This window comes from Rhinopithecus bieti, unplaced genomic scaffold, assembly GCF_001698545.2.
Source record: "Rhinopithecus bieti isolate Rb0 unplaced genomic scaffold, ASM169854v2 scaffold_13348, whole genome shotgun sequence".
NCBI lineage: Eukaryota > Metazoa > Chordata > Mammalia > Primates > Cercopithecidae > Rhinopithecus > Rhinopithecus bieti.
This window is the reverse complement of record NW_016808764.1, coordinates 5,986,402-5,997,569: the sequence shown is the minus strand read 5'-3', so window position 1 is coordinate 5,997,569 and position 11,168 is coordinate 5,986,402. Positions and strand designations below refer to the sequence as shown.

Below are 11,168 nucleotides of genomic sequence, written 5' to 3'. Positions count from 1 at the left end.
TGAGCCACCGCGCCCGGCTTTTTTTTTTTTTTTTTAATGAGATGGAGTCTTACTCTGTCACTCAGGCTGGTGTGCAGTGACACAATCTTGGCTCACTACAACCTCCGCCTCCTCGGTTCAAGCGATTCTCCTGCCTCAGCCTCCCGAGTAGCTGGAATGACAGGTGCCTGCCACCGTGCTCCACTAATTTTTGTATTTTTAGTAGAGATGGGGTTTCACCATAATGGGTAGGCTGGTCTCAAACTCTTGACCTCAGGTGATCCACCTGCCTCGGCTTTCCAAAGTGCTGAGATTACAAGCATGAGCCACCGTGCCCGGCCTCTGGCAATTCTTGAACCTGACCTTGACGAGGGTTATTTTTTTTTTTTTTCTTTTGGAGACGGAGTCTTGCTCTTATTGCCCAGGCTGGAGTGCAATGGCGTGATCTCGGCTCACCACAACCTCCGCCTCCCAGGTTCAACCGATTCTCCTTCCTCAGCCTCCTGAGTAGCTGGGATTACAGGCATGTGCAACCATGCCCGGCTAATTTTGTATTTTTAGTAGAGACAGGGTTTCAGTTTCTCCGTGTTGGTCAGGCTGGTCTCGAACTTCTGACCTCAGTTGATCTGCCCGCCTTGGCCTCCCAAAGTGTTGGGATTACAGGCATGAGCCACCGCACCCAGCCAATGAGGGTTATCTTTTGAAGGGATTCTTATCCGTGATGGGCCATGGGATTCAGGGGGCTGGTGTCTTTAATAGTGCTTTAGGCAAACCATGTGCAAAGCCCAAATTTATCCAGATATTTGCTGAACTGATTGTAGGAGAAGCTTCCATGAATGATAAAAGCTGCTTAACAAAATGTATTCCCCTCTGGAGATCAAGTGGGGAAAGCTCTAGTAGAGCACCTCTTGATTGTTGCTTTCCCATAGTTAATTTCAGTTTCTTTGTTCATGATCGTTTTACATTTCTGATTCTCTAAAGATGAACACAATCTGGTAAAAGTCACAGAGCTGGTGGATGTCGTGTATGATCCATACAAACCCTACCAGCTGAAGTATGGCGACATGGAAGAGAGCAACCTCCTCATCCAGATGAGCGCCGTGCCTTTGGTAAAGTCGCAGTGCGTCCTGGGGCCGCTGAGGAAGCATTCTGTTAGCCAGACTCTTGGCCACGTCTGGGAGAGGGCTGGGGGTTGGGATCTGGGGTGCTGAAATACGGGATTTAAGCACTCATGGGCTCTTGTAATCCCAATATAAAACGAGTCCGTATATTTGCTACCAATTTTCTGTTGATTGATGGATTGAAACAGGGTCTCCATCTGTCGCCCAGGCTGGAATGTAGTAGTGCAATAACAGCTCATTGCAGCCTCGACCTCCTGGGCTCAAGTGATCCTCCTGCCTCAGCCTCTTCCTGAGTAGCTGAGACTCCAGGCATGTATCATCATGCCTGGCTCATTTGTGTATATGTTTTGTAGAGAACAGGTTTTGCCATGTTGCCCAGGCTGGTCTCAAACTCCTGGGCTCAAGCAATCCACCCACCTGGGGCTTCCAAACTACTGGAATTACAGGCATGTGACAACCTACCGGGCCCTAGTTTTCTATTTAAAATTCCCAGTGAAGGTTTAAACAAAATGAGAGGCTTAAATCTTTTGGGGATAGTTGATTATCTCCCTGGTTTAGTAATTTCTTATTAAGACTGTCTTTTGTTTAAGGAAGACATGCAAATGGGCACAGGAGCTTAGCACTCATGGGCAATGTTGCAGGGGCAGGTTCACTATGTGGGCATGAAGGGTGGAACTGAGGCCATTTCCATTTCAAATATTATTCTGTTTTCAAGTCATAAGGTTGTCTAGCATGAGGTGCATTGACATTTCAGAATTGATCTTATAGTAGTTCAAATCTACTGCCTCTCAACCATTTTCTCGTTTTCTGGGGATATACCTAGAAAATCTGTTGCACTTCAGTGCCATACTTGCCCCTAAAGGAAGGAAGCATTTTCCTTTTGTCTTATTTATTTATTTATTTTTATTTTTTTTGAGAGGGTCTTGCTCTGTCACCCAGTTTGAAGTCCAGTGGTGCCCAGGTTGCTGTGCAGTGGCACAGTCACAGCTCACTGCAACCTTGATCTCTGAGGCTCAAGCGATCCTCCCACCTCAGCTTCCCAGTAGCTGGGACTACAGGTGCACGTCACCACGCCAGGCTAATTTTTTGTAGAGATGGGTTTTCGCCATGTTGCCCAGGCTAGTCTCAAACTCCTGGGCTCGAATAATCTGCCCACCTCTGCCATTCAAAGTACTGGGATTACAGGCTTGAGCCACCACACCCAGCCGCCTTTTGCTACATTCTCTGGAGCTTCTGATATGGAGAATTTGAATCCTAGCTCAAGAGCCAGAGGGAGAGATACCATCTTAATAATCACAGAAAAAGAGGAAAGCAATGAAAAACATTAGGATGAAGTAGACAGACATTTGATCATGCTTTTCTGCTAGGAGTGAATTTCCATGATCCCACTGATGACTTAGACTGTTCTCCCTTGATTCAGGTTCTAGAGGAGCGTTCAAAGGTTGGGACTATATTTCTGACATCGTTATTAAGTGATTTTACTACAGATGAGAGGGCTTGGAGGTCTTCCCCTATCTCAACGTCTGTTCTAAAGCCTGACATAGCTTTTGTTTGTCTGTATTTGCTCACCAGGAGCATGGGGAAGTGATTGACTGTGTGCAGGAGCTGAGCCACTCTGTGAACAAGCTATTTGGTCTGGCGTCTGCAGCCGTTGACAGATGCGTCAGATTCACCAATGGCCTGGGGACCTGCGGCCTGCTGTCAGCCCTGAAATCCCTCTTTGCCAAGTAAGGCTGGGGGACTGGGGACCAGACGGGCCACATTGGAGCACTGTTTGTCCCAGTTAAAAATGCACATGTTCTGTATTCGTTCTCTGAACCCTGGGAAACACTTGCACCTGAGCCCAAGAGGATGTTGTTAAGGATATTCACAGTGGCATTGTTTGTAATGGTGGAACATTTGAAACAACGTAAATGTCTACCCATTGGGGAAGGCTACATAAGATGTGACATATTCATATGAGGAAACTTGTGCAGCAGTTAAAGTATGTTAAGGAAAAAAAAAGAAACCTTAGACAAGTTAAATTTAACAAAGTTTATTTGAGCAAGAAAAAGGATCTATGACCTGGTGTGGTGAGTCACACCTGTAATCCCAGTACTTTGGTAGGCCAAGACAGGTGGATTGCTTAAGCTTAGGAGTTCGAGACCAGCCTGGCCAACAAGGTGAAGCCCTGTCTATGATTGTTCCAGAAATACCGAGCATGCCTCTGTGAACTGTGGAGGCTCCTTGGACCCAGAGCTCTCTGGCATTGCCATCCGGCATCCAGCATCTCAAAAGTAGTTCCTCGTAGACATTTCATCTGGTGTGGCCAGATGAGCCCAGATGTGTTCCTACAGAAAAAGAAACATCAGACTGGGTGCAGTGGCTCACACTTGTAATCCCAGCACTTCGGGAGGCTGAGGCGGGTGGATCACTTGAGGTCAGGAGTTCGAAACCAGCCTGGTCAACGTGGCGAAACTCATCTCTACTAAAAATGCAAAAATTAGCTAGGCATGGTGGTGGATGCCTGTAATCCCAGCTACTTAGGAAGCTGAGACATAAAAATCACTTAAATCCAGGAGGCAGAGCTTGCAGTGAGCCAAGACTGCGCCATTGCACTCCAGCCTGTGCAACAAGAACAAAACTCAGTCTCAAAAACTAAAAAATAAATAAAAATAATACATTTCCATATTAAGCATTCAAACTGTACAAAAGTATACCTGGAAAACCCAGGCCATCTTCTCTAAAAGGGAAGATTTTGAAGTTACCAAAATAGCTGATGCTTATAAAATTAGGGAAATCAGGTTGAAGCTAACTTGGGCAGGGTTCAAGTGGCACATTGTTCAGTAGTGAGGAGGGTTTGGAAAAGGGCATTAAGGGAGGCAGGGGCAAGGAGGACAGGGCATGCAGGGGAGGCAGGAGTAGGTTGGCCTAACTCAAACTAGGATGTAGTATAGAGTATAGCGGCCAACTGGTGGTTCAAGAAGGAGCAGTGTTAAGACTGTGATGGTCACAGGAGCTCTGGACACTTACTAGTGGGGACCTTGGAGATGATAGTGCTCCTCTCAGTAAACTGATGATGACAATATCTCCTTTCCAAGGAGGTTGTGAATATTAACCAAAAACATACCATTAAAGCCCCTAACACAGTGACTCTGACGTGGTTGACAACTGGAAATGTGTATTGTGAGAAACAGCTGGAGGGTTTGAGGACAAAGATGATGTGATGAAAGTGATGCTTTCCTCTGAGATTTTTCATGACAAACCCATTTAGAATTCTGGATCGACAGATAATGAACTAGAGAAAGCATTTGCTTGTAGCCATACCTGAGAATAGTGGCTAAACACAACTCCTCCTGCAGGGTGCGACTGCTCTTTCTGCAGAGCACATGGATGTTTGCCATAGTTTCGGGGTTGGTGACACGGTTGTTTAACCTCCCATGGCTAAAGCACAATCGTGTTCCTTAACGTTCCCCTGTCGGTTTGTCCTTGAGGCCAGCCCCTCTCCCTCCTGGGACTTACAACCCTAGGAAGCTTTCACCTCTGTTGATGCAAGGGGAAGGTGTTGTCAGTGGGACTCTGTGTTTTGTAGCTTTCCGCCTGAAAGCCGCTTCTTCCACTTGGTGGCCTATGTCTCCACTGCATGGACTGACCTTTTGGGACTGTGCCCTGGGTCCTCACATTTCACTTTCCTCATTTAGAGCTTCTGTTTGGGAGGGGCAAGCAGCAAGGCCTCTTGTGATGCATGCAAATGTCCCAGGTTTCTTAGCTTTCAGAGGACATGGGGGTATAAGTATGGGGCACACACTCTGTTCTCCCAGAGCTTAAAGTCGAGCAGCAGCAATAAGCATCACACAGGCTATTTCTTTATCTGGAAACAAGGTCTTGCTCTGCCACCCAGGCTGGAGTGCAGTGGTGTGCTCATGGCCCACTGCAGCCTTGACCTCCTAGGCTCAAGCCATGTTTCCACCTCAGCCTCCCAAGTAGCTTGGACTACAGGCACATGCCACCACGCCGAGCTAATTTTTGTATTCTTTGTAGAGACAAATTTTTGCCATGTCAGCCAGTGTGGTCTTGAACTGCTAGGCACAAGGGGTCCTCCCACCTCGGCCTCCCAAAGTGCTATGATTATAGGCATGAGCTACCACACCCGCCTAATTTTTTTGTTTTTTTTTTTTTGGAAATGGGTTCTCACTGTATTGCCCAGGCAGGTCTTAAACTCCTTGAGCTCAAGTGATCCTCCCTCCTTAGCCTCCCAAAGTGCTGGGATTACAGGTGTGAGCCACCACGCCCTGTCTAAACAAGCTGTTTAACTACAGTGTTTTAGATGCTATGAGGGAAAAGTAGGTGTGTACAGTGAGAGCAAACAGTGCAGCATGTGAGGGAGGATCTCCTGGCTTTGAATCTACTTTCATGCTTCTGTCCCATTAAAGTCAGACCCTTGCCAGCTGTGAAACTTTAATCTCTGTGCCACGGGTATTTAAATTTAGAGGATGAGAATGATGCAGAGGTACCTGGGATGTCACGACCTTCCTTACGTTATGCCAGGTCACAGTCAGTTATTACCTTGGGACTGTGATGTTTAAATAGTTCTTCAAACCTGCTTTCACAGAAATGTACTTATCTGGATGAGGGGGGATTTATCAGCATCATCTCTCACCTGGTTGCTCCCTGGAGTCAACTTCACGATTATTCCTTCCTTCTCTTCTTGGGCATCTCTCTTAGAAACTGCTCAACCAGGTGGTGAAGACAGTCTTGCCACATAGAGAAGACCTTTTTGTGGTCAGAGGTTTACAAGCAGTTTCACTCCTCGGTGGGAGCCTCTAAAGATGCTCTCAAGGCCATTAGCAGTTTGTCCAAAGCTGTAGAATTCCAGGTCTCTTTAGAGTTGGGGAATCGATGGTGACCTCCCTACCATTTTCTTCCCTTTCCCGGCAGGTATGTGTCTGATTTCACCAGCACTCTCCAGTCCATACGAAAGAAGTGCAAACTGGACGACATTCCTCCCGACTCCCTCTTCCAGGAAGATTGGACAGCTTTTCAGAACTCCATTAGGTAAACCGGGGGTTGTAATTCAAGCTTGTTCCTAATGTAGTCAGCATAAACATGCATGATATAGTATATAGAAATGACAAATGTGTTTGGAAGGGGTTCATTGTTTTTTCTTTTCTTTCACTGCCTTTTTAAAAAGCAAATACTCCAGACTCTAAACACAAACCAATAAATAAAACCCAACCCAAACTAACCAACAAAAGACTCCTCCAGCTCTTAAGATATTTTTTAAAGTTCTTTACAAATGCCTCATCTCCGTTAATGACTTAAATTTTTTATATTTGATGTGAGATTTTTTACCCCCCCTTAGCCTAGTTTTTATAGACCTAAAATAACTTAGGGCTTATGTACTAGAAAATGCACAGGTGTTTGGATCCTGTTTCTGGATCTGAGAACCATGGTACATGGTAGTAAATGGTTCCAGGCAATGCTATTTGGCCTGGAAAAGGTCATTTAAGAGTTCAGTGAAAGGGCTGGGCTTGGTGGCTCATGCTTTTCATCCCAGCACTTTTGGAGGCTGAGGCAGGCAGATCACTTGAGGTCAGTAGTTCGAGACGAACCTGGCCAACATGGTGAAACCCCATCTCTACTAAAAATACAAAAATTAGCCGGGTGTGGTGGCGCATGCCTGTAATCCCAGCTACTCGGGAGGCTGAGGCAGGGGAATTGCTTGATCCTGGGAGGCAGAGGTTACAGTGAGCCGAGATCCTGCTGCTGCACTCCAGCCTGGGTGACAGGGTGAAACCCTGGCTCAAAAAAAAAAAAAAAAAAAAAAGGGTTCAGTGAAAGGAACTGAGGTGACCCTCTCAAGTGTTTGTTGATGGCCAGATTCTGGAATAGCCTCTGTGGCCTATGGGCCACTAGGTAGACACCCTATTTTGCCCCAGGCCCTGAGGCTTGGTGGAGGTTCCATCAGCAGTTGCCTGAGAAGATTTGGTCCTTGACATGTCCAGCTGGAGAGCATGGTTCGACCTATGGACATGTTTGATCATTGCAGTTTTTAACAAGTGGATTTGTTGCCAGTATTTAAAAGCTAGATTTAACATGATCTGGATTTCTAATGTCACCTAAAAAATGAGACGCTCAGGCAACACTGGGCCTGCATTGTCATAGCCACTGGGGCTGGCAGCAGGGGTCCTTGAGAAATGGCACGGGTTCCCTGTTGTGCGGTGCTTCTCTCCTCTCCCAAGTAGGCTAACAGCGATACAATTAGGCTCTCAGACCACTTGGGAGAGAAGAGAAGCACCATACAACAGATGAAAAGCAGGCTGGGCACGGTGGCTCACACCTGTAATCCCAGCACTTTGGGAGGTTGAGGCAGGTGGATCATCTGAGGTCAGGAGTTCAAGACCAGCCTGGCCAACATGGTGAAACCCCGTCTCTACTAAAAATAGAAAAATTAGCTGGGCATGGTGGCCCACACCTGTAATCCCAGCTACTTGGGAGCCTGAGGCAGGAGAATTGCTTGAACCTGGGAGGTGGAGGTTGCAGTGAGCCAAGATTGCACCATTGCACTTCAGCCTGGGGGACAGAGCAAGACCTCGTCTCAAAAAAAAAGCAATCTGGACGTTTCTTTTTCTTAAAACCATTCCTCCTGGATATATTTTCCCAAGAGAGAAATGGCCATTCACCTGGCGCACTTCACCCACTTTCACGTCTTACCTGACCCTTGCCCGTGACACATGTAGTTCTCAATGCGGTGGCCCATGCCAGAGCAGACCCAGACCCACCCAAGGCTGTTGGGTAGATCCAGGACCACTCAGGACCATTTTAGATTATTACCTCCCCTCACAGGCTCTGTTCTGGATTTTATTTTGATGAAATTTAATGTTCTATGGGTTGATAGGTACAGCAAACCACGATGACACACATTTACCTATGTAACAATCCTACACATCCTACACATGTATCCCGGAACTTAAAATAAAATAAAATTTAAAAAAAATTAATGTTCTAGATGCTAACTGTATCCCTTATCACCCGTGGTGGTTTGGTATTCTGGAAAATATTATGCACAAGTTTGTTCTGTTGCACTTAAGGGAAGTGGCATATTTTACTTTCTCATAAACTTTTCTTACGATGGAATGCCTCGATACCCTGGTGATGATGGGCACTTTTAGAGAAAGTTAAAAGTTAACTAGACTTACGATGTTTTTAATCCTTGGATTTGTCCTGACATTATGAGTTTGGTGTTGAAGGACTCAGCAGCTGGGAGTTTGAGGCTTGGCATAAAATGACTTGAAAATTAAAGGATCATTCAATATGGATATGATGGTCATTTGGGCTTATCTCTGAGAAACAAATGGATTCATCTTCATCTGCCTTTCATATCATCAGGGAAAGATACTTCTAGTACCAAAACATTTTCTATGTCTGGGAGCTAACAGGCATCTAACAAATATTAAATAATGCATTTAAAAAATTTTTTTTATTTTAGATACAGGCAGGGTGTGGTGACTCACTCCTATAATCCCAGCATTTTGGGAGGCCAAGGCAGGCAAATCACTTAAGGTCGGGAGTTTGAGAGCAGCCTGGCCAACATAGTGAAACCCCGTGTCTACTAAAAATACAAAAATTAGCCAGGCGTGGTGGCGGGTGCCTATAATCCCAGCTACTTGGGAGGCTGAGGCAGGAGAATCGTTTGAACCTGGGAGGCAGAGGTTGCGGTGAGCCGAGATCACACCATTGCACTCCAGCCTGGGTGACAGAGCGAGACTCAGTTGCAAAAATAAGTAAATAAATAATAAATTTTAGATATAAAGTATCTCTACCCTGTTTTTCTCAAGGACAAATCTGAGTATTTTGGAAATGTAAAATTATTTAAGGGACCCATGGATAGAATTGTGCTTTCATAGCAGAGATGCCATTGACAGTGGAGGTTATTGGAAGGGACCAGCATTTTCTTTTTACATTAATGACTAATGAATGAAACATTTCAGGCCAGCAAATGTTTAATGGCTTTCCCAGAACGAGAACTACCCAAAGGAGCAAATAGTTAGGATTTTTATGAATAAGACAAATGTTTGTCCAGTAAAGGTCGGCATTCCAGTTACTTGAACTTGAAGTGCTTTTTGTTTTGTTTAGGATAATAGCCACCTGTGGAGAGCTTTTGCGGCATTGTGGGGACTTCGAGCAACAGCTAGCCAACAGGTAGGAGAGAGGAGTCATTGTCCTCTAGACCCTGGGGTTCCTGATCAGCACGAGCTTGGTCTAGTACACAGTACAGCAAGGACAGCGTATGGCAGATCTGAAGGCCACAGGGCTGGAGAGCTGTCTGTACCTAGATACAGCGTGTCATGATTGTCATCATTAAACTTTACTGAGCACCTAAAAAGGGCAAGGCTTTGTCCTATTGGCAGGGGTCATGTAATTTTGGTTTGATATGTTGGTTTCAGCCTAAATGAGGAAACAGTACATCTTGTTTCCAAATTAGGAATGGGCCGGGTTCCAACTGCGTGTTTATAAATTAGTTGTTGGGACTGAAAATAAATTTCCATATAGAAACGGTGTGACAAGTGGTGGTGAAGTCTCTTGGGCCAGCCTTCAGGATCGGCGTGAACTTAGGCAGCCTGCCTTCTGGGTCCTGCAGTCAAATTCCGTGCTGCTGAAGGGCTGTTTGTCGAAGGGGAGTCTCTGGGGTCTGCCCTGGAAAAGCTTGTTCTACTCTCTTCCTCTCATCTCATACCTGCCAGGGCTTTTATGTTGCCCTGAGGTGACCTCCTTCAGACAGTTTTTCCCTTCAAGGGGTTCTGGTTTCCCACATTTCTTTCTTTGTTCCTTTCAATGAAATCTCTCGATTCCCTTGGTATGGCTGATGCCTCTGTTCCTTAGGAGTAAAGGGGAAGAAGTCTGTTTGATATAGTTGTTTGAGGGATCAGCAGCAATTCCTTAACCTCCTTCTTGGGTGATTCTTTATTGCCCTAAAATAATCTCTGGGTGATGGAATTTTTAGCAGTGGTACAAAGTGAAATGAAAGCACCACTGTTCCAGAAGTAAGTAGTGGGCTCTAGGAAAATACAGAGGAGCCATAGAAATCTCCCTATATCTTGCCCAAGCTGCCCAGGATGAGAGAAATCTCTCAGATGAGATTTCAGCTCGGCCTTGCTTTACTCAGCCCGTAAATCACAAAATGATTCCTTTCTGCAAATAAGTGATCATAAGAACTGGGTGGCCAACGTCAATCTTGTCATTGGAGCAGCCCAGCGCGTTCTGACCTCTTGCCTCTGCCACCCGCCTGTTGGTGGGGAGTGGTCCTTGGTAGGAGTCTAGGTGCTGCAGGTGAGATTGATGGGGAGATAAGATAAGCTTTACAGGCGCCTGCCACACACACTGTGCAGCCTTTCAGCCAGGAACACAGATGGTGACTGTCCCTTTCCAGGCTTAGTGCTTCCAGGATGACATCATCTCCTTCAGGAACTCCCTTGGATACACCCAGGCTGTTCTTGACTTGAAGCTCAGCCAGGCTTTCAGCCTCTCTGGGCTGCAAAATACAGCCGAGAGAGGCCCATCTTTTATCTATTGTGTCCCCATTCATGCTCCTAACCAGTCTCTCCTTACCCTTCAGAATGTAATACTTGACTTCATTAAGAGATTGAGGAAAATCTGTGTCCTAGGAATTACCATTTACTTCATTTACATTATTTACACATAGTCCATTGTATGCCTGTGGCACTTCAGTTTTATTCACTCCTGAAAGTCACACAATTTCTGTGCTGGGCATTCAGGAGCGAGTAGGAACAGCAGCAGCTGCTCCCACTGTATCCTGCTATGAGCCTTTCCCCATAAGGAGAACCATCACAAAAAATCTTGGACTAAAGACATTTGGTGGTCTCAGAAATGATGGAAAACAAAGAATCGTGAGAAGAAATGGCCAACGAAGAGCACAGACCTTCCTCAGCAACTTGCCCCTACCTCCTGCCCCACCTCCTACCCCACTCGCCTCTACCTTCTGCCTCGCTCACCCCCTGCCCCCTGCCCCACTCGCTCCTACCTCCCACCCCACTCGCCCCCTACCTCCCGCCCCACTCGGCCCCTACC

At 46.1% G+C, this 11,168-nt stretch overlaps 1 protein-coding gene across 1 annotated transcript in view; it reads left to right on the top strand.

Moving 5' to 3' along the window:
* COG7 (component of oligomeric golgi complex 7) overlaps window positions 1-11,168 on the top strand; it is a 66,231-nt gene that overhangs the window by 35,207 nt on the left and 19,856 nt on the right. Inside the window, exons 8-11 of the mRNA XM_017887150.1 lie at window positions 961-1,088; window positions 2,673-2,827; window positions 6,018-6,134; window positions 9,216-9,281. Coding sequence (XP_017742639.1) covers window positions 961-1,088; window positions 2,673-2,827; window positions 6,018-6,134; window positions 9,216-9,281 — 466 coding nt within the window. The remainder of the gene's footprint in view (window positions 1-960; window positions 1,089-2,672; window positions 2,828-6,017; window positions 6,135-9,215; window positions 9,282-11,168) is intronic.